Source organism: Gordionus sp. m RMFG-2023, chromosome 5 (genome assembly GCF_954871325.1).
Source record: "Gordionus sp. m RMFG-2023 chromosome 5, tfGorSpeb1-WG-v2, whole genome shotgun sequence".
NCBI classification, from domain to species: Eukaryota; Metazoa; Nematomorpha; class Gordioida; order Chordodea; family Parachordodidae; genus Gordionus; species Gordionus sp. m RMFG-2023.
In genome coordinates, this window is record NC_088779.1 from 9,715,662 (window position 1) to 9,739,860 (window position 24,199).

Consider the following 24,199-nt stretch of genomic DNA (forward strand, 5'->3'; position numbering starts at 1 on the left):
AGATGTCAAAAATTTAAAATACTGCCAAACAATTTTTAGACTGCCTAAAGTAAATAAGATTAATGTCCATTTCATGTCAAGCAAAACTGTTCAAATAATTATTTTGTTTAATTTTTAATTATTCTTTGTTTAAATTAATTTATATCTCTTTTTTTGTTAATGATTATTTTGTTTTAAAAATAATAATCTACTTTTAAATATTTTAAATAATTATAAAACTTTATTATGATTTTTTTAAAATTTTTTATAGCAAGAATAGATTTGATTTTCCAGTTTTGGAAATTAAAATTTTATATTCTTGGTTAAGACACACCCCTTTAATTTTAAAAAAAAGCGGGAAAAGACATCTCGCCCTTCTCAACAAACCGATGATAATAACTTACCATCCCTACAAAGGACGGTACGCCTTACATCGCGGCTTTACCATATTTTTGTCCAACGGCCACACCTCCACTCCATTTATTCGATGCCCCTAAATACACAACTTCCATTACTCCCAGTATACTTTTCTCTCTACTCGCTCGCAATCCCTTCTCTCGGATTCTCTGAAATACCTCTTCCAGCCTTCGATTGTGCTGCTCCGCCGTGCCCCGTTATCAACACATCATCCCTATAATATACTCCTTACAAACCCTGAAAAATTGCAGCCATTGTCATGAAATATTGGCGCAGAAAAGAAGACTTTGGAAGACATGATAACCTCACTGTCCACTATTTTTATATACTTAGGAGTCACCTATTTGTAGCGGCGAATCTTGACCTCTATTCAAATAGAATTGCTCACTTCATTATAGCAAAACAAAACATATAAAAGAAGACTTTGGAAGATATTCCCGATGGCGAACCCTAGATTATATACTATTGCTATATCTTGCTATCATAGTTTTCAAAAAAAATTTAGCCAGATATTATATAAGCCTGGAAATTATACTCATAGATGGTAAAAAGGTTTTAGAAATCTATTTGCTAATTATCAAAGATTACATACTATTGTTTTAGCTAATATCTTAATCAGATCCTTTTAAATAATTGATCCAAATCGGGCTTTCTAACAAAACTAATTGCTACCATACTACGTAGATTAGTCTTTACTTTCTCGGACTTAATGAGTATGACATCATTGCTCGCTTTTTCATATATAAATGGCGCATATACTTTAACAAATGCTATATATCACATTACAAATGCTATATATCACATTACAAATGTTTAAATACTGAATGACACATTAATTCCCTAAAGAAATTGGATAATTTACATTTTTCATATTGTATTTAGTCTAATATTTTGAAAATATAATCACAAGATACCTGTTATATTATCAATATTTTTTATTATGATGCTAAAATTGATCGTAATTCTAATGAGTGAAGATATGAACCTAGAAATTTAACTAATATTTATTAAAAGTTCAGATATAAACTTTGCTTAAACATACCCTAGTATATCGTAAACTCTTATAATTTAAAACTGCTTAGTTTATCATATATAAAAGGTTCGTAAACTGCATATAAAAATATGGTAAAATTATTTTAAAATATGTACTAATTTATACAAAAATAAAGGTTTGAATAAAATTAATTAATTGGTAAAGTTTGTATAATATAAAATTCTATATATAAAATTTTTAACCAATTTTTTTCTAACATAACGATTAATTGTGTTGCTAAAGATCAAGAAAATATGCATGAATAAATGCTATTATTTTAAAGATTTTAGTTGCTGGATAAAAAGAGTAGATATTTATTACTAAGTAGATATAGAAAAGAGTTGATTTGGTTTTATAAATAAAATTTTTCATTATTCGTTTTCCAATTTTTTTAATTTACCTTTAAGGGGAGACTTTTATTACAAAGAAGCAGTTGAATCTTCACTACAATGAGATCACTATTATATTAAAACATTAATTTGTAATTTGTATAATGATTTTACAATGCATATTTTTAATGAATTCGCTAAGATATTTATTTCTCTTGTCAGATTTTTCTCACTTATTCGGCAATCCATATAACGTATTAGTTTCATTAGTATATAAATGGTGAATATATAGTAATATATAAAATATCTATGTTATCCCGGATAAGCCTCATTTCAAAAAACCAGTATATCACTTTTGATACTTTACTGGTTATAAGTTGAATATTACTTAATAGGTTGTTAGTATTTCTAATAATTTGTAGTAGAGACCCAGGCTAGTCGGCGCAAGAGGTTTGTCAGTTTATGGATTTTATTTTTAAGACCAGTAACGGTTAGAAATTAAAATTTTACTCTAATATAGAGTTTAGATAAGTATTATACTTTCGTCTCTTCATCCACATTATACTGATAAGTTACAACCTTTACAGGACTTTAATATGATTTTTTAAATTGTTTTCATAACAACAGAATAGATTCGCGCCAATTACAGAGGGATCTTTTTTCCCTTTATGATATTAGATTTGAAAGGATATTTTACCCTTTGGCACTCTTAAAATATTCAAAAAGCATTCAAATCGTGCGGGATATACCCTTATGAAAATAAATATATTTCGAGAAGAAGATTTTATAACTATTACTAGAAAGTCCTGAATATCCTCCTGCAATTATGTCTATTCCTAGTTCATCAATTTAATTCTCCTCCCAGCACTTTTCTTTCTGTCACTAGCCCCTCATTTGGTTCTTTTAATTAACACCTCAATTAATGATGTTCTTACTCCTTTAAACATGTATCTCCCAGGTTCATTTATCCAGGTCCTAACTCATCTAGGGATTCGCAAAGGGAACAGGGAAAAAAAGAAGATATTTTTACCTCATCCACCATACAAGAAGCAGATTCTATTAGAACAATATAGAGACTTTCATGGGCCGGGTTTGGGCCTAATTATAAATTTTCTAATGGGCCTGGGCCTGGCTTGGGTTCGTTGGAAATTTTTGCAATAAGGCTTGGGCCGGGCCTGGGCCTAAATTTAAATTTAGCTTATTTTAAGGATATTTAATAGGACAAATATAACAACTGATTTTATTAGTGTTATTTATCAGATTTCCTATTCCTATACACCTTGGGAGAGCATATATTTTTTAAATCGGAAATTGGTATCTTAACTTAACACAACTGGTTTAGAGTGTATAGCTACTATAGGTAATAAATATTATTTATATTTTAAGGAAAATTATAGTTGAATAGATCCTATTTTATTAACAATATTAATTATGTTGTGATACATCATGGTTATGAAATAAAATGCATAAATATATAACCTTTGGTAGATAAATTATTGAAATTTAATAATTTTAATTTTTATAGAATGAATAGATTCATTATGATTGACAAACAGATTTGATTAGTTCAACTTACTTTTTAGATGGTTTTCTATATATTCCTTTGTGTATTACACTAATGAGATTGAAGGCTAAGAAAGCTGTTAATATTTAACATAACATACTCTTTTTTCTGAACTATTTTATTTTTTTATGTTTTTTATATATATGGTATGGGTATTATATAATGAATGAATAGATTTATTTTGAATGACAAACAGATTTGACCTTTAATATAATAGTACAACTTACTTTTTAGATGGTTTTCTATATATTCCTTTGTGTAAATGAGATTGAAGGCTAAGAAAGCTGTTAATATGTAACATAACATATTCTTTTTTCTGAACTAATTTTTTTAAAAATGTTTTTAATATATATGGTATGGGTATTATATAATGAATGAATAAATTCATTTTAAATGACAAACAGATTTGACCTTTAATATAATAGTACAAATTACTTTTTAGATGGTTTTCTATATATTCCTTTGTGTATTACACTAATGAGATTGAAGGCTAAAAAAGCTGTTAATATGTAACATAACATACTCTTTTTTCTGAACTAATTTATTTTTTTATGTTTTTTTTATATATGGGATGGGTATTTCTCCTTTGTAATAAATTGTAGTATTTTGAATTTTTTTTTAGATAAATGAATAAAAATCAAGAAATAGTTAAAAAATTACATTCTCAAGAATACAAATTATTAGCAAACAACTCATTGAAGAGCAAGGTCTGGGATTCTTTTAGTATAATAATAGACAATAATAATAATAAAATGGGATATGTCCAATGTAAAAGATGCCAAGACATACTTTCATATTCAAATAAAGTAGGATCATCCCATTTATCAAGACATAAATGTAAACCAAATCCTATAATTAAATTATCTTCTTTTTATCCAATTAAAAATGATAAAACATCATATACAAATGAAAAAAAGGAAGTTATCAATAGATGTGTAAAGTTTTGTGCTGTAGATATTCGCCCATTTCAATGTATAGCTGGTAAAGGCTTTAAATATTTAGCACAATATTTTATTGAAGTTGGTTCAAAGAAGGGTTTGATTGATGTTGAAAATATTCTGCCAAGTCCTATAACTATATCAATGCATATGAATGATATTTCTCAAAATTTGCACAAAAAAAATATTCCCAGAAGTACAAAATGCTTTAATAAATTCTTTTTGTAGTGCAACAACTGATTTATACATAGATGACTTCAAAAAGTACATATATATTACATTAACTCTTCACTACATAATTAAATGGAAATTAATAAAACGTGTTTTGTTTACTTCTCTTTTTTTAAAAGATAAAAAAACAAGTGAAAATATACACAAAGAACTTGTTTCTAATTTTGCTAAACTTGGATATGCTTCTGATGCATTTTATAAAATCACTAATCACTGATCAAGGTAGCAACATGATAAAGGCTTTAGAACCATATAAACGGTTAAACTATTCTGCTCATCTCATTAACACTATTCTAAGAAATACTTTTTCTCCAAAATATATGCAAATATCTACACCCTTATTATATAACCTTATTCTTCAATGTAAATCACTAACAAGATTTTTTAAGCAAAGTGGATTAAATAAGAGTTTAGATTGTTTACAGAAAAGAAATATGGAGGATAAGCTTAATTCTATTGATAAAAATGGGTTGAAATCATTAATAGACATGTTGACCCCATATAATCAGGCAACCAAGGAGCTGGAGGGAGATAGAAGTCCTACATTATTTAAAGTTTTATTAATTTATAAAACATTGGCAAAGTTACCAGTGTCTGATATTTTATACGAAGCGTATCAATTCAATAGTGAAATTAGAAAGTTAAAATTAAGAGCTAAGGAATTTTTAATATCAAAATTCCAAATAGATATTTTACACAAAATCGCTACATTTTTAAATCCTAAATTCCGCCAGTTAAAAATGCTTACTTTGGAAGAAGCACTTGAAGTAAAAAATAGTACAAGGGCCTTAATGATTGATTATTCAGATCATCATCCAATTCCTATATATGATCTTGATGAAGCAAATATCCCTAGAGCTTCAAGTAACATATATTTTATAAATATTTTTATCTATATAATATTTTTAGATACTTCAGATCTCGATGAAGTGCATGTGCATGTTCCTATTCCTACTTCGAGGATTACTAGGGCTACCAGTAATTTATTATTTATAAATCTTTTTAGCTATATAATATTTTTAGCTTCATCCTCATTATTGGATATGTCTTCGTGGGAGGATGACACAATACTTCATATAAGACGGATGCTGATGAGATTAATTTATATATGGATATTCAGCTAAATGAAGAGGATATCAACTATGATGACTGTATCCTAGATTGGTGGAAGAAACATGAAAAAATCTTGCCAAAATTGGCAAGATTAGCCAAAAAAATTCATGCGATTCCAGCATCTAATGTTTCGAGTGAACGGGATTTCAGTACCATTGGAAGGGTTATTGAAGAAAGAAGAACGAATTTAAATAACGAAATTGTAGATAATATATTATTTTTTAATGATAATTTGAAAATATAAATTAAAATTTTGTTTATATCATTTATAGTTATTATATATATATATATATATTATTACTAAATAAAATATTATATTTCTATTAGTATTACTTCAACATAAGTTAAGTATACATAAAATAATTTTATGGGCTTGGGCCGGGCTTGGGAAATTTTTTAAATATTATAGCGGGCCTGGGCCGGGCTTGGGAATTTTTTAAAGATTAAAAACGGGCCGGGCCTGGGCTTAAAATTTTTTTTTACCATGGGCCTGGGCCGGGCATGGTCCTAAAATCTAGGCCCATGAAGTCTCTAGAACAATAAGAATAAAAAATTGATAAAATAAGTGAGTAATAAAAGATGTTGTGTATTATATGTAAACAAATTATTAAAATATTCCTTATTTTGAAGATTGATTTTCAATGCAGGGTGTGGAAAGATTGGGCAATATGAGTTTAATGGTTCAAAAAAAGATTCCTATTTTGTTTGTTTATAACTCTAAATATAATATTATATTGAGGCATTATAAGTTATATAATTAAAAACGGTAGCTTGATTAGAGAACTTCATGGGCCTTTTTAGGACCAAACCCGGCCCAGGCCCATCGTAAAAAAAATTTTAAGCCCAGGCCCGGCCCGGCCAGGCCCGTTTTTAATATTTAAAAAAATTCCCAAGCCCGGCCCAAGCCCGCTATAATATTTAAAAAATTTCCCAAGCCCGGCCCAAGCCCATAAAATTATTTTATGTATACTTAACTTATGCTAAAGTAATACTAATAGAAATATAATATTTTATTTAGTAATAATATATATATATAATATTAATAAATGATATAAACAAAATTTTAATTTATATTTTCAAATTATCATTTAAAAATAATATTTTACTCGTTATTTAAATTTGTTCTTCTTTCTTCAATAACCCTTCCAATAGTACTGAAATTCCGTTCACTGGAAACATTAGATGCATGCTTCTTCCACCAATCTAGGATGCAGTCATCATAGTTGATATCCTCTTCATTTAGCTGAATATCCATATATAAATTAATCTCATCAGCAGCATCCGTCTCATTATGAAGTATTGTGTCATCCTCCCACGAAGACATATCCAATAATGAGGACGAAGCTAAAAATATTATATAGCTAAAAAGATTTATAAATAATAAATTACTGGTAGCTCTAGTAATCCTCGAAGTAGGAATAGGAACATGCACAAGCACTTCATCCAGACGCTAACTTGGGAAAATATATGTCATATTGAAAATGTTGGCCATCTTTGGGAACATTTTTGGGAATATTCCCTGATTTTCGCTGTTTCTTTTTTCACTATTTCGTGCTCAGGCCGTTGTGTTAAAATAAGTAAAATTATACCAATTTCCGATTTAAAAAATATATACTCTCCCAAGGTGTATAGGAAATTTGATAAATAACACTAATAAAATCAGAATGATTTGTTATATTTGTTTAAAATAAGCTAAATTTGAATTTAAAAATTTAGGCCCAAGCCTATTGCAAAAATTTTCAACGAACCCAAGCCCGGCCCAGGCCCGCTAGAAAATTTATAATTAGGCCCAAGCCCGGCCCGGACCATGAAGGTCTCTAAGCTTGATTAGAATAGCCTTATCGAAGATCCGGCTAACTTATGGGGTCGGCGTTTATAGGTTCAAAAAAAACATTTTAAAACAATTAAGTCTAAAATATATAGGGATTATTTGGTATTTTGCAATCTGATATGATCATTATTTACGGAGCCATAACGATTAATAAAAGCTCTGGTCTTCCTTACTGTTAAAACGAATAATTAATTAAACCCGCAAAAATATTATTAATATCAATCTGTAATACCTTGCAGGTTTATGAGTTGAACCAACTTCAAGTTGTTATTAATATTTCAATGTGTACTTTTGAAATGAACTGGCTATAAAATAATGAAGTTTAAACATAAATAAGTTCATTTTAAAAATTTTAACAAATAATATATTTATATTTAGGTTCAAAGCTATATTTTAAAAAAAATTTAAATAATAATACCCATCAATTTATCTTGATTACCAATTAAAAATTATATAAAAGATCCTAAACATTTTAAAAAATATATATTATTGTTTACTATTATTCATAATCACTATCACATAAATTATATTACTGAGGTATCCAAAAGGTATTTAAAATTATATATTTTGTATTAAAGACATAATTTGATTATTTGGAACAAAGTTTTGAGGACCCATCTCATTAGGTATCTCAAAGATGAACTTGAAAATACTACTTATACACATATGTTTCTTAGAAAATATTTTCTGATAAAATCATATTTTTTTTTACACTTAAAAATCTTTCTAGAGATATGATTTAAATTCCATATATTTCTGTTAAATATGGCAGTTATTTCAGAATAAATCATTTCTAAAAAAAAAAATTATTAAGCGTTGCCGTGGACATCAATTGTAGAAGCATTTTCACAAGGGTTAAATTAAGATTTTAGCCAAAAAGATGTTATTTAGGCCGCCAAATATGGTCAATAGAGGCTTAAACTTTTTGTTGATCTATATGTAGAGTCTCCAGGTTTGGGTAACATTTTTTTTAGCTAAAATATTAATATATCCGGTATTTTAAAAGGCGTTTAAAATCCAGGTTTTTTACTATCTACAAACCTTTAAATTTATATCATTTTATATTTTTTTTTGTCATTTATTTCTAGATTAATTTTTTTCCATACCTTTAATATATAATATATTAGCATAATATTTTTATTCAGTGATTTTCGATTTTTATTATTATTTTAAACGTATAAGAGATTATTTTTCTTATACAAAATAAATAGAATAGATAACTTGCTTGATGAAAAATTTGTTATTGTTAATTGCCTCATTCCTGCTGTGCAGTATTTCGAATGGGCAGAATTTCTTTGGCAAAAAGGATGAAGAAAATTCAGCAAAACCATTAGGTTATTAATTTAAATGGAAAAAAAATGAAATAAATAATAAATTTTATTTTTTTTGTAATTTAAATGAATCATTTAAAGAAATTGAATTGGATGCCGCTATAAAAAAGTTTTCCAAAGCTATCACTTTCGAAAGGGTATCGATAAAATGGGGAGAAGCAAATGTGGCTGAATTGCTCAAATTTAGAAAATTTTTGGAATCAGGTATCAAAAATAAATATTCTTAATTAAATTAATATACTATAATTTTTAAAAACCTTTGAATAAGTCCACCTCATATAGTCATGGAGATCGTTTAAAATTCTGTAATGCTAACACATCGTCTACATGACAGGATTTTCACTGGATGCGAACCCCCTTCAAAAATCTTTGCCTACCCCCCTAAAAAATATCATTATTTTTACCTATTTATTTATTGATACTCTTTTCAAAGAATTTATTAAGGATAACTTAAATTAATCTATATCTAATACCAACTATCTATATCTTGTGATTATAAATAATTTATTTTTTAGATAATAAATTCAATCAAAACCTTCATTATTTACAATGAATTAGTTATTATGGCATTATGAGCTTGCTAAAATATCTAAACCTTTTAAATGTAGGATAGCTTATTTGGGAAATGTGTATGATTGTTTACAATATATAGATTTGGTCGATGAATTGTATTATAGTAATACTATAATAAAAGTATAATTTTTACAGCAATAAATTTTGTCCTATTTCATCTCAAAATTTAATAGATAATCCTCCAAAAAATTTATCCTACCCCCAATAAAGCAGCTTACCTCCTACCCCCTCAAAAAAATAAGATGCAAACTGTTCCTACCCCTCCCGCTCATGTAGACGTTGTGTTAAGAAGTTATAAGCTAATGGCCACCCTTGCGTTGGTCACACATTGCAAATTTTTTTTTTTGTAAACTTTAAATGTAAAAAATTTGTGTTTTTCCAATATAGCTTATCCATTGATTCACTCAACACCTTGGATAGAGAGACAGATGGTGAGCAACCTGAGCCTAGTATACACCATAATGCCATTAATAGAGGATGATGACGAATTTACTAATAAACCATGGATATTACAAGCCCACCAGGATATCGTTCCCCCCACCGAGTCTCATAGGTGGAATGTCACTCCGTTTAGTGGGCAAATTGTATACAAGCCCAAAAATCTATACGAGGTATGTAAAAAAAAATTGTTACGAGTTATAACTTAATATAGTTTTTTATTTTTAAATAGTGACATGATGTCACTTTTTAAAACACTTGTGAATTTCTGGAATGTCATAGTATATCTTTTGCTACCAATTTAAAAAAATATACATAATTTGTATTTTAAAAGAATCTCTAATTGAGATATGACTAAATATTTTATATATTATAAAACATAGTAGATAGAAATATAATTATGGAATAAATTTGATATTGTAATACAGATACTTTATGACCCAAAGACTAAAAATTGTTCCAAGAAATTTTCTGCAGATGATCCAGATAATAAGGATTATTATGTATACGGGAGGGGAACCGCTGATTCGAAATACATCATAATGTTAATTATGGAGGCTATCGAACATATTATAGGTCAAGGGCTGAGACCTTACGCCAAAGGCTGATCTTGAGCTTTGGACACGACGAGGAAGTTGGGGGAATGAATGGAGCTAGAAAAATAGCCTTACTATTAGGGAACACATATTCATACCCACATAAAGGGGGAAAGCCTATAGGTAAGATACTATTTGTTGCTTATTTGATAGAGACAGAGGACGTAGCTCCGTAAGTACAACTTATTATAAAATTTTAGCATACATATATATATATTTCGTAATTGTCATTAGCGTGTGCGTATCAGAAAAGTATGTAATGAATGTCAATATAAGCGTGGAAGCAATAGGAGGCCACTCCAGTCTTTCCGGGAAAGAAAACGCCATATCGATATTATCGAGTGCTGTGACGAAAGTTCGATCGAAAGAATTTCCGTCTTTTCTTGGTCACCCTGGAACACCAGACTTTGAAACTTTGAAACGCATAGCTCATTTATACCCTCAACCCTATAAAATATACCTTGAAAATGTGGCTTTATTTAGGAATAATTTGTCACGTAAATTTTATTTTTTATTTTTTTTACAATTATAGTTGCAAAATTAGACAGTGTGCTCATCTTAGACATGTGTCTGACATCATGAAATAGATCATAAGTAGTTGTTTGAGTATATGTAAAACTCTCTGAAATTATCAAAATTGTTTTGTTGTATAAATGAATAGTAAAACCATTTAATGTTTGTGGTAACAAAATTAACCAAAAATTGTCACTATTATCATTTTTACTGAAAAAAATAATAAAGTATAACATTGGACAATGATTTAGTGAAATCATTTACTAAAACTTCAGCAGTTGTCACGAGTTTCATTGGTGGAATCAAAAGTAACGTGATACTCAGTTACGCAGAAGCCACTATTAATCATAGAGTTCATCCCATGCAAGATCCAATAGACGTAATTAATCCCTCATTTAGATAATATTTAACTGGATCATAAGAATACTCTTTTTAATACAAAATTAAACTTGCTTATAGTATTATTAATAAAATTTTTAATTAACGCCATTATTTTAGATGTTATTAGTAAAAAGAACAAATTTTCCTAGAAAGTATGGGGCTAGGAATATCTAATAATTATGTATTTAGTCTAAATTAATTATTTATGATTAAATATATTTTTCTTATATTTGTTTTAAATTTAATTTTAACTCTTATATAAAAAAAAAGAGTTTAGAATTCGATGGTCAAATAATAGATGATTCAAGGGTGAAAATAATTCCAGATGAAGTTCCTATACATAGCCCTATTTCCGATTACGATACCAATGCTTTCAAAATGATCGAAGCGACTATCTTGGGAATATTCAATGAAACTATAGTAGTACCAGGTTATCATAAAATAATATTATTTTTTGTAATTCAACTCAATATGCCGCCATCAATATACTAACGTAGACGTGCGATTCATTTTATTAAAAGTGTAGAGAAAACTGTGGCACGTTTGATACAGGAGAGTTTTTATATTAGGACCCTAATCTCTTCCGGGGGAACAACTATCACCTTTTACTGGATCAATAATTACATCAATCTATTTCAAATAACTTATTCTTTGAGGAATGATCAGAATATGTTTTAATTATTTCAGATTTGTTTAATGTTATTGAATTTATTAGGGTTTGAATAAATAGTAAACCAATCTACACACGCAGGTTTTTCTTTACACACATCGAGATAAGATGTATTCAATGGAATTAATTGTTGTAAACCATTGAAAGTGTTATTACGTCTTATTGCTTTTTCAATGTTGATGAGCGCATAATGCTTTTTATTGAATGCGATGCCAGGCATTGGCTACTACCTCTTTTAATTGTCGTTATTTTTTATATTTGTCCATCGATAATTCACACTACCTCTTCGAATAGAAATAAAATCTTATATATATTATATATTTCCTTAGTATAGTTATATATTATTATTTTATAATTAGCGATTTTTATGGGGAGCACAGACTCCAAGCATTTTTCCGGAATCGTGGATAACATATACAGATTCTCGCCTCTAACAGTGACCGTAGATGATATATCAAGAGTGCACGGTGTCAATGAGAGAATTTCGGTGGCCGATTATCATAACTGTATAAAATTTTATTATAACTTGATCGAACAGGTATCGGGATTCGTAAAAGTTCCAAAAGATTCAAAAAGAAGAGAGAAAATAAAAGAAATGAAATGAAAGAAAGAATTGAACAAAATAAACATAATTTTAATTTATTTAAAAAAAAAAAGGAAAATAATTTAATTTTATATCGTTATAAATGATTAATTATTTAATTTAAATAAAATTATTTACAATTTATTTTATTGGTCATTTGTAAAAAATATAAGAAATTATATTTAATAGAAAAGTTAGCATCCTATCAACCAATTACTTGAAATTAATATGATAGCGAGATTTCTTTATTTTTTGAGGTCGGCGCATGTTCCGAACCTGAAAGGGTGAAAGCCAAAAATATTAATTTATGTATTAGTATCTTTTCCTTTTCTGTCAAATTTTTGAATATCAAATATTATGTTTTATATATATAAAACATGATTTTTTTTGAATAAAAATTACAAATAATTTATTTATAAAAGATTTTTTTCTAGAAAAAAAAATATAAATTTCGAAATTAGGTAAAATTTGATCGAAATAAAAAAAAAACTTCTTTGAGGATTCTAAGAAAAACTCTTTCCTTAAAATAAAATCTTTTTTTTGAAAAGTTTATCAAAATTTTCGGCAAAAAGAGGTAGATTAGAAGAAAGGGGGGGGATTTGTAATAACGGGGTAAATTTGGATCAAAATAAGATTTTTGTAAAACCTAAACGTTCTGTATATTTTTGGTACCAGTTCTAGTTTCCGTTTCCTAACATTTAAAAAAAAGTGGGTTTATGATTTCGGGTACATTCTTAAATTTGTTTAAGGATTTTTTCCGGGAATTTCAGGTCCCTGGTTCTTAGAATTTTCTTTTTTTCTGTGGCAAAAAAGAAATTGGAAGGGAAAAGGGGATGTTAAATATTTGTGATGTGAGTAATATTATTTTAAATTGGTTTTATTATTATTATTTTTTATAAATAATAATCATTTTTTTTTGAGATTTATTTTGATTTGTGTTTATATAATTTTTTTTTAATATATGGCTTTTTTTTTGTTAGTCCCGGTTAGCGTCAACGTGTTGAATTTTTCTACTTTAAATTAATTTTTGAAATTCGATTTTATATATATATATATATATATATATAAGATTCAGATTTTGCCGGAAGTGTTTATCCAGCATGTTTAGAATTCCTATTTTTATGAATTGTAGATAATTTTGTCGTTAACCTTTCATTCATTTATTATTTATGTATAAAAAAAAATAATCTTTAAATTATATTTAAGTTTCAAAATTTCATGGCGAAATTGTACAATTTCAAACATGATGGAATACGTTGCCGGAAAAATCATATTGGTGCTAACACATATATAATAAAAAATATTTATTAGAACTTTGCCCACTTTTGGCCATCTTATTACAAAAATTCCAAATTCAGATCAAGATGCGTTCCTAGGGAAATGAACATGAATCAATTATCTCAAGAATTACTAACATTTATAGAAACAAATGGATACTTCTGATATTTATGCCTTTATATCTTAGCCATAACGCTACTCATCTTTCAGCGATCATTGTACATGTTACCTGATAGAAAAAAATACTCTAATTTTTATGTTTTCCTTAATTTATTAATTTATATAAATATTTATTAACTATTCCTACTACCTCGAGTACTGCCGAAAGGGTGTCAAAAAATAATTCACTGTTTTTTTGGTAGGAGGGTGTTTTCAGTGAGGTATTCTGCTTCCATTCAGAAAGTGCAGGGGCTACTGAATAAATCTTTAAATCTTTTAATGCATAAATTATATTCAAAATATTTAGTACAGAAAACTTAATTTTATATACCACAATGGATATATATTGTTTTTCTTATAATTAATAATGTAAAATAATTTTAAAACACTAGACCTTGGGAATTACTCACCAAAAAACATTAATGAAGGTAATAATATTGATATTCGGTTACCCACCTTAACCCTAACCTAACCATAACCTTGTCTAAAATATGATTAATAATTTTTTAAAATATAAAAATAAATATTATCGATTTCTATTTACTTGTTCTAATTATTTTGAATGTAATTTTATTAAATTAAATAAATTATAATTATTAATTTCTATCAAGGATGTGAACCCGAACCCTAAACCCTTCTATTTTGGCTGAACCTGAACCCGGACCCTTTTTAAAAGTGGAGGGTCCAAGAGTTCTAGGTGTCATAAAAATTTAAAAAATAAAAATATTTTTTTAAAAAACAATATAAATTTTTTAAAATTATATTAACTTTTTTTGTGGAATTATTTATTTTATCTTCGCGTTTTTCTTTCAATTTTCTTCCTGGACTTCAATTTTATTTAGAGATTGATATCATAAATTATTTTCCAGTGTAATAATATTTTATTATGTAAATTTATTAATATGCTATGTTTTAGAAATACGTTGACTATTTTGAAAGTGAATTATTTTGTAGTACATAAAATATTTAATAACTTGACAAAAATTCAAAGCTCAATCAAAATTTTTGTTATACTGTCTATTTATTTTTAATAATTCCCAAGTCTATAAAAAAAAACTTGGAAATGAATTAATCAGATGTCAAAAATTTAAAATACTGCCAAATAATTTTTAGATTGCCTAAAGTAAATAAGATTAATGTCCATTTCATGTCAAGCAAAACTGTTCAAATAATTTTTTTGTTTAATTTTTAATTATTCTTTGTTTTGTTAATGATTATTTTGTTTTAAAAATAATAATCTACTTTTAAATATAATAATCTACTTTTAAATATTATAAATAATTATAAAACTTTATTATGAATTTTTTAAAATTTTTTATAGCAAGAATAGATTTGATTTTCCAGTTTTGATAATTAAAATTTTATATTCTTGGTTAAGACACACCCCTTTAATTTTAATAAAAAGCGAGAAAAGACATCTCGCCCCCTCTTAATTTACAATAATAATTTATGAGTTTTAGATTGGTAACGCCTCACGGAAATAACGAAAAGCTATCTTTTAAAATTTACTATATACCAATCCTTATTTTTTGAAAAAATACACTTAATTTTTAAAAGTATAGTAAAATCATAATATTATATACAAATAATGACATATTTTTACGAATAACAAATTGATTGTAACAAATCTTTTTAATATAAAAAATCATTAAATAAACTTTATATTTTTTGTGATCAAATAATAATTCTGATTTCCTATGATATATTCATCAGAATTGCCCACCCATCATCTGCGGCACTCCCATCATTGGAGGCATATAAGGCGCTCCCATCATTGGAGGCATATAAGGTGCTCCCATCATTGGAGGCATATTAGGTGCCCCCATCATTGGAGGCATATTAGGTGCCCCCATCATTGGAGGCATATAAGGCGCTCCCATCATTGGAGGCATACTAGGCGCTCCCATCATTGGTTGTATATGAGGTGATCCCATCATTGATGGTACACCACCGGGAGGTACATCAAAACGTGGTAAGAATATTGGCTCTATATTTGATTGATAGTTACCAAAATTTTGCTGAGAATACATAGGTGGCCCCATCATCTGTTGAGGTTGGTTAAAATCAAATTGCGGTTGAGAATATCCTTGTGATCCCATCATCTGTTGGGCTGGGTTGAATTCAAAAGGTTGAGAATATATAGGTGGTCCCATTCCCGGGTATGATGGACCCATCGGCATAGGCATACTTTGCATTGGGGATGCGTAGCCAAAATTTGGTTGCCAAGCAGGTAGTGGTGGCATGATATTAAAGTTTTTTCCCCACGCTTAATATTTTTTCTTTATAAAATGAGAGCGAAGTTTGTAGTAAATCATTAAAATGTAACTATAATGATAAAACTAATTTGCTAAATTGGATGATTATTAAACAATGAGTAAGGAATTATAAAAATATTTTATGATATCAACAATTTGTCTTATAATTATTACATTTTAAAGAATTGAATCTAATAATAAATCTTATGACGTTTTATGCATAATTTTTTTTTATGTTCATATCGAATCTAGTTATAGGATAATTTTATCATTTAAATAGCGAAATCCTCACAATTAATATATATATTGTCATTTAATTATGAATTAAATATTAAACTAATTGATTTACAACTAATTATTTGTATTAATCGATAAACTTAACATTATCTTTTCATCTGTATTTTTTTCATACATTAAGACATCCTGGTGTTCTATGACTTCTTTGGATCACGAGCTACCGTAAGTACTTTTGTTTCTTATAAGATCTCTTTTTCAATTATTCGCTCAATTTATCTCTCTTATGTCCTATGTAGAGTCTATTAACATAGTAATTAATATATATTTTCCTTCTGTTCTGATTTTTAAGGTTCACTTTTTGAATTCTTAAATAAGATATAATAATGACATTAAATATTATCCTAGACTGACAATTTATTAAAAGTGTACACATTTTGAAATCAACTGTAATCAATGCCATGGGCTGTCTAAGACGCCTTTGATTGCGGACTTGTAGGTGGGGGAGACTGGGGTTAGGTAAACCCCGGGGCTTGGCAAATCACTTAATCTCATTCTAAAATTAAATACACCAGAAGGTTAAAATTTTATCCTAATATAGTTTTCATTAGTATACATCTATGGACAAAATTTTGAAATAATTAATTACTAAAAATTTTATTTAAGAAATAAAATTTTGATGAAATTTTCAAAAGATTTTTACATGACAGAATTTTAATTTTTATTAAAATATATAATCATTTATATGTTAATTAAATTTTATTGCAAAGTTAAAACATTCTACTAAAATTTGGGTAAGTTTTATGAGTATTTATCAAATCTAGATATTATTTCAATCATGATTTGTCAATTTAGAGCTTGCGGGGTTTGCTACACCATACACGTCTTTTATGGCAGTTAGTAATGAAAAAAATTTCAAAATCTTGAAAAGGCAATTTCATGATTGTTTATGATTGGTATTTAGGATTTATGCTAAAAAATCTTAATCTCTCCTTAAAATTCATATTATGTCAAAAATGTTTATTAAATTAGTCAAAATTAAGTTTCAATTTTTATATATAATTAGCTTCAGTTTATAAGTATTATAATATTTTGAATAATAAAACAATAAAATTATTCTAAACATATCATTATTAATAAATAAAAATGCATTTCAATTTATTATGGCCTAAAAAACCAATGGTTCAGGAAGCCCCTTGAAGTGGTTTGCCTCACCCCGCTATTGGGGAATGTTGAACAAAATTTTCACTTTTACAAAAAATAAAATTAAAAAAAAATGACTATATTCTTATTTTTATAAGGCACCTTTATAGAGTATAGTTTTAGGTATCCAATCATATATTATTTTTTATATTATCTATACAACAACAAGAGCTATAGCCAATTTTGTAAAAATTGGTTCGACTAACCCCAGTCTCCCCTATGTATACATATGTGCACTTTTTAAGGCATTTTAATAAATGAATAGTCAATCTAAATTAAGATATAAATTTCATTGAGTTTTAACATGAAATAGGAAAAAATGAGAAGCCACTAAGTAATTTTTAACTAAATTTATTATACCAAATAGAGTTAATGTATTCATAAAAATGAAAATTTAAATTGAACATATTCAAGATTTCAAATATCGGTCAATGGATAAAATATATTTTACCAGTCAAATGCCCCACTCTGGGTTTAAATGCTATTTATCATTGGTGTAGCAGAGCCTTAAAATTTCCAAATCGACTCAGAATATCTTAGAGGAGAGGCCCGGATACATGCCCCGAGTACTCCCTTTTTCAATATATTTTTCATTTAAACAAGGGAATTTTTTCATTTATTCAAAAATAAATCTGATTATAATTTAATTTATGACATCAGGATACATTTTATTTTATGGATAAGAAGTATATAACAATAATATATATTATAAATTCGGATTAACACATATTTAACCTTAATAATAATTAATATAGATTTTAATGTATATTGACATTAAAATTATATATTTATAATAATGAAATTATATATATTATACTTTATTACATTTACCCTTTCTTAAATGAGAACATCTACATATATTCGATTATAAGCATGGGTTGAATGTACCGCCGAATGTTTATGTGTCTCGTCAGATTTGTCCACCTATCCTGGTTATATTGGCAGGTTTGACCCTCACCGTCTTTCATTGCTAGCCCAATTTATCTGCTATAACAGCCATGTTTTTACATAATCCCTTTTGGGGCTACAGTATATATACCTCATTCGATCAAGGAGTATTACTTCTTTTCAGCCTATTGTGGTTTCATCTCATAAACATACAGGTTAACAAATGTTAATCTCTGGAATGATCATGTTCCCGCTTAATTTGTCGTTAAATTTCAATCGCATTTCATTTGATCAAACACAATCGTGGCTGGGGACCTACCTGTCTAGCAATGTTTTCCAAGCTATAAACTGTTAATACCTTCATCACAATTCCTTGTGAGCATTGATTGATTCCCGTATTTCTACTTTGTGATCAATTTATTCGCACTGCCTGCTCTTTCATCTTAGGGTATTAGTGCGTTGAACTAATATGATAAATATTGCTGGCCTCACAATATCGCTGAAGCCATGTTAAAATAAATTGAGGTCTATTATCTGACACAATGCATTTAGGTCCCGAAAAGTTAGCAATCCAAATTTTTAACCGATATTATTTCCTTATCGGAAATCCTATCAACTAATTTAGTAACTATCCTACGAAATCTATATGTGTACATTTTAGTGACTCTTTGGTAATATTCCATGAATTAAATATAATGGTACTCTAAAATATCTAGTCAATTATTTTCTGATATCGAATGCAATTCCGTACATGTTGCTGGATAACATCATCGCATTAGCTCATCAACAATATATAATTTCAACCATTCATCCAGGGATGTCCACTATATAGTTCCAGCATAAGTATTTTTCAGTTTGGCGAATACCATTCTATTCGACGATTCCTCTTTCTGCTATCAGCTCCTCTCCGCTTTATCAGTATGGAAACTACTCAAATCATATTCATTATTTCGATTATTCTCCAATCTTGTTGAATATGTTGCGAAACTCATGTCAATATCAAATAGGTTGAATTCATGAAATGATTTTTCTTCTATACCTGTATATCCACTAAACTAGTGCTAAAATTTCCAAAGCATGATTTATGTCGCAATTCGGTTCGATTTATGTTATGGTAATCTATATAAAGCATTAGCTTTAAGATTCCTTCAACTTGGTCTGTATTCTATGCTTAAGGGTTTATTTTACAGGTCCAACGTGTTAAGCATTGTTTGATTTATTGAGAAATCCCTCTTTTCCCAAACAATCGCTCCAGAGGCTTATGATCTTTACGAGGTACAAATCTTTATTAGGTTGACTAGATATTTCGCATCATTTCTGAACGAGACATTTATACTATCTAAATACAAACGAGTCGTTGGGAATTTTTTTAAACCTCATCCGGAAAACGATAATTGTTAGTCAGCAAATGGGAAAGTATTCTTTATGCGCAGCCAATATTTTGCTAAGGGGGGTTGGGAAATACAATTAATTGTGTTATCCCCATAAATTTTATCTAAGGTCTTTAGATACATTTATTGCAGGAATTGAAAAAAAATTTGATCAATTTTTTAATATATAATGTTTTTTTCCGAAAATTACAAATTAAAGTGTCCCATTGAACTCTAGATTTTATAAGATAAATTAGCGAAATCTCAGCAGCAACGAGTCTGTCTAATTCAACTTTTATCGGCTTATATAACGGAAAAGGGCCTCCATGAGCTGAAATGATTTTGAGACAGCTGCATTCAATTGGAGTTTGCACCGAGAAATTACATATCAGCCCGGCTTATCGTTGAAAACTGTTAAGAGTAATTTAGCTTAACTCTATTATAGAATCAATCAGTTAATAACTTTGTATGGTCGGCGGGGACCCCCATTATATATGAAAAAACCGTGGCATCGCTTAACTGATAATAATTTGATATTGTTGACTTCGAATAACTCACAAGCCTCGTTTGTTTTGAATATGAATCCTTATCTTTCGTGAAACCAAATACTAAAAGCCACGATAGTCCAAACTTGTTAAACGACTGGATTTGAGTAAAATTTTTTAAAAAAAGACGAAAGTCTTGTAACATTATAAAACTTACTTAATTTTGTTGATATTTATATATATTTAATCTAGGTTAATTGATTTTTATGTGCAATGTTTTCAAGGATATTTTTTATTTTATATGTGAAAAAGAAGAAAATGAAAATCATCAATATTTTTTTCATATAAAAACACCTTTAAAGAAAATTGTGCATTTTTTTTGTGTTCTAGTATAAAATTATGCCCGCTTTGTTTTTAAAAGATAATAATTATTAATTTGTTTGAAAAATTGAAATATAAAATTAAAAAAGAATAAAAAACCCGTATTGTGTACCAATGTCTGATTCTAATTAAGTAAGTATAAATGTATTAGTCTATATCAACAAAGTTGTTAAAAAATGGTGCCGTTCTCTTCTAGTAAAAGAAATTTTTTTACGACATAACGACAAATAAAAACTAACTAAAAATTTACGATCATAGACAATAAAAAAAAATTATAAAAGGGAAATTCGAAATTAAAGGTAAAATTTTGTTTTGTTAAAATTTAATGTATTGCTTGATAGCGATTTTAATAATAATTGCATTAGCTTACTTTTTATCAAAATTGTAAAAAAAAATTTAATAGAATTATTAATAAGTTTATTATAAACTATATAATTTAATTTAGAATTTTAAGGTAAAAATAAAATTTTAAAATGCTTAATAGAAAAGGTATAAAAACGTATAACTATTTTGAAATTAGGAATGCTTATCAATTAGATATTTACTTTGGAATAACGATATATAAAATATATTGGGTTATAGGTTTTATTTAGTATAGAAAAAAAGATATATAAATAAGTAAGAATATTAAAGCAATTGGAACTGGAAAAAAATGAAAAAATTTGTATATTTGAAAAAGAAATGGAAAAATTATATTATGAAATGTGTGATATAAAAAACAATGAAGAAAAATGGAATATTAAAAACAGATATCTTTATCGATATCAGAAAAGAGAAAATTTAGATTAGAGATTCTGAAAAAGAAAGAAATGAAATGAAATAAAAATATGAAAGGTGAAAATGATGAAGTTGAAATAATAAATATGATAAAGGGTATGGTAATAAAAGAAATGGAAATTAAAATATTAAGAAAAAGAAAATTGAAAGAGAAATTTTAGAAAAAGAAAACAAAGGAAAAGAAAAATATGAAATGTTTAAAAAAGTTGAAGAAATGGGATTGGAAATTAGTAAATTGCATGAAGCAAATCAAAAATATAACGTAAATAACTATAAAAATCAAGTAGAAGGAGGGGGGGGAATAGAAGGTTGGTCAATTGGAACGAGATCAAATGAAACATGCTTTACATATGGGAAATATGGCCACATAAACAGAGACAGTAAGGAAAAAATAAATCAAGGAGCGTCATCGAATGGAACGTGTTTCACGTGTAAAAAATTTGGTCATATAAGCAGGGAATGTAATAAAATAAAAAAAACCAAAGAATGTTACTTAGTGTTTGTAAAAGATGTGGAAATAAAGGACATAATGAAGAAGAATGTTTATGTTCCGGCATATAAGTTGTTAGGTGAAAAACAAAAATGCAGTTTCGTGTGAAAATTTTGGACATACTCAAGATAAATTTTATAAAAAGGAACAAGGACATTCCAAACCTCCAGCTGTGGAATATGTAAAAAATGAGCGGAAAAATTAAAGAAATAATATTAGGAGTGTCCATGTTTCAAATGTCGTAAGTTTGTGTGAGATGACTGTATGATGGAAAGGGCATATATTGGGGAATATTGCTTTGGGAGATTATCAGGGGCAAATAAATAAGATTATAAATAAGAGTAATGCGGAAGGGAAAGTTTAATACACAAAGTTAGTGAAAACGATGTAAAAGAAATAAGAGTGGTATGAGGCCAGATGTAATTGTGGAAAATAGTAAAATAAATCTGGAATGGGATCAGGGTTGCTAAAAAATGATATTTTAAAGGAAGTGAGGTAAAAAATACTTTAAAGGAAATCGAGATTGTAAGTGATACGAATCCAAAATTGATGGATCACTACCTTCTCTAAAACCCGTAAATTCAAAAATTGAATCGATCCCTCACCACCAGTGGTAAATTGATTTTCCCTTAAATTACCATATCAGATCCATCAAACCGTTTCACCGTCATTTTATCTTTTATTATACCCTTATTTGGCCAAAATTTACTTACCAACTCATAACCGAGATCGTGGCGACCGTATCTAATAACATCCCTATATCTTTATTTCCGAAGGTCACCATTACTCTTGGACATGATTCAAAATTTATTTATATGGGATGGAATTGGATAGTGTGAAAATTAAAACCGCCTAATAATTTTTGGAATATTTTTGGGGAAATTAGGCTTAAAAGTTTATAATGTCAAAAGAAAGTAAAGAAATGCATAATCAAGAAGAAATTAATACGAAGACATTGGGAAGAATGAAGTGTGCAAATGAAAAGTGGAATCAGGAAGATATATAGACGTGATATAAATGTGAGTTTAGGTAAGGATTTGACAAAAATTTTAAATGTGATAAATATAGATAAAAATAGGGGAAAAGAAAGTAAGGAGATAGTTGATTGGAAAAATGACAGTAGCAGGGAAGGCAATTTATTTGGTGGAAATATGGAAGTGGAAAAAAAGTATATTAAAGAAATAGCTAATAAGGAAGTGGGCAATTGTTTGGAGATTGAGAAGATATTTGGAGGAGAAAATAATATAAGAAAATATTTCGGTAGTTCTCAGTCGGAAGAAATAAAATTTGAAAAGGATAAATAGCCGATGTTAGAAATTATACCAGCGAAATTAGTAAGGAAAAAATTTGAGGACAATGTAGTAGTGGATGAAATTGAAGTAAATCAAAATTTGACAGATTTGCAAAAAGCAGTGGTGGATTTGAAAAATAAATATGGGGAAATTTTTGATATAAAATTAGGTGATATACGTTTAAAAGATGGGTCTGTTCCGCATATTGTGCAGTTCGTAGAGCGCCTTTTAAATGGAAAGCTGAAATGGAGAGAGAATTAGATAAATAGGTACGTGAGACCATTGATTCCAATAAGGAAATCTAATGGCCAGTTAAGAATTTGTGTGGATTTTAGAGTAACTCTTAATTCGTGGGTAGTAGAGATAAGATATCCGTTACCAAGAATTAAAGAAATTTTTATCGAATTTAAAACGAGCAAAATATTTTTCTAAGATAGATTTTTCGTGTGCGTATTTACAGTTACCAATGAAGGAACGAGAAAATTGTTGACGATAACGACGTTTAAGGGACTATTCACTTTTTGTAGACCATATGGATTAAGTGTTTCGGCACCTATTTTTCAGCGTAGGATGGCGGCGAAGGGATATTTATTAAATGGATGATGCCTTAGTTAAGGGTATAACGGGGAACAGCATAACAAAAGGCTGGAAGAAGTTTTTAAAAAAAATTCAAAGTAAAGGATTGTGAGCTAGTTGTGAGAAAAGTGTCATGGGAGTAACTGAAATTACATATTTAGGGCATGGGATGGAAGTAAAACTGTTGGATAAAAATTTGATGAGTATAGCGAATATGCGTAAACCTTAAAACAAATCTAAGGTTCAATCTTTCATGGGAATGATAAATTACCATCACCGATTTATAGAGGA

General features: G+C 28.0%; 4 protein-coding genes and 1 long non-coding RNA gene across 5 annotated transcripts in view; 3 read left to right on the forward strand and 2 right to left on the reverse strand.

The window, feature by feature from the left end:
• The first annotated feature begins 8,663 nt into the window (after positions 1 to 8,663).
• Positions 8,664 to 12,533, forward strand: LOC135930138 (probable carboxypeptidase S-like 2). Its single transcript, XM_065466924.1, has 8 exons — positions 8,664 to 8,769; positions 8,848 to 8,970; positions 9,727 to 9,950; positions 10,206 to 10,496; positions 10,608 to 10,870; positions 11,115 to 11,265; positions 11,538 to 11,697; positions 12,297 to 12,533. The coding sequence occupies exons 1-4, from the start codon at positions 8,664 to 8,666 to the stop codon at positions 10,383 to 10,385; spliced, it is 633 nt and encodes a 210-aa protein (XP_065322996.1). The 3' UTR covers positions 10,386 to 10,496; positions 10,608 to 10,870; positions 11,115 to 11,265; positions 11,538 to 11,697; positions 12,297 to 12,533.
• LOC135930139 (N-fatty-acyl-amino acid synthase/hydrolase PM20D1.2-like) lies at positions 10,421 to 12,541 on the forward strand. Its single transcript, XM_065466925.1, has 5 exons — positions 10,421 to 10,545; positions 10,608 to 10,870; positions 11,138 to 11,265; positions 11,538 to 11,697; positions 12,297 to 12,541. The coding sequence occupies exons 1-5, from the start codon at positions 10,421 to 10,423 to the stop codon at positions 12,539 to 12,541; spliced, it is 921 nt and encodes a 306-aa protein (XP_065322997.1).
• Positions 12,542 to 13,884: 1,343 nt separating this feature from the next.
• On the reverse strand, positions 13,885 to 14,945 carry LOC135929771 (uncharacterized). Its single transcript, XR_010572637.1, has 3 exons — positions 14,726 to 14,945; positions 14,109 to 14,230; positions 13,885 to 14,027 (listed from the first exon to the last, which is right to left on the reverse strand). It is a non-coding gene; the product is annotated as an uncharacterized LOC135929771 (long non-coding RNA).
• A 721-nt stretch (positions 14,946 to 15,666) lies between these two features.
• On the reverse strand, positions 15,667 to 16,200 carry LOC135930140 (proline-rich proteoglycan 2-like). Its single transcript, XM_065466926.1, has one exon. It carries the CDS (start codon positions 16,198 to 16,200, stop codon positions 15,667 to 15,669), a length of 534 nt encoding a protein of 177 aa, XP_065322998.1.
• A 371-nt stretch (positions 16,201 to 16,571) lies between these two features.
• The window catches only part of LOC135929916 (serine/threonine-protein kinase NLK2-like), a 35,115-nt gene continuing 27,487 nt past the window's right edge, over positions 16,572 to 24,199 (forward strand). Inside the window, exon 1 of the mRNA XM_065466661.1 lies at positions 16,572 to 16,671. Coding sequence (XP_065322733.1) covers positions 16,646 to 16,671 — 26 coding nt within the window. The 5' untranslated portion in view covers positions 16,572 to 16,645. The remainder of the gene's footprint in view (positions 16,672 to 24,199) is intronic.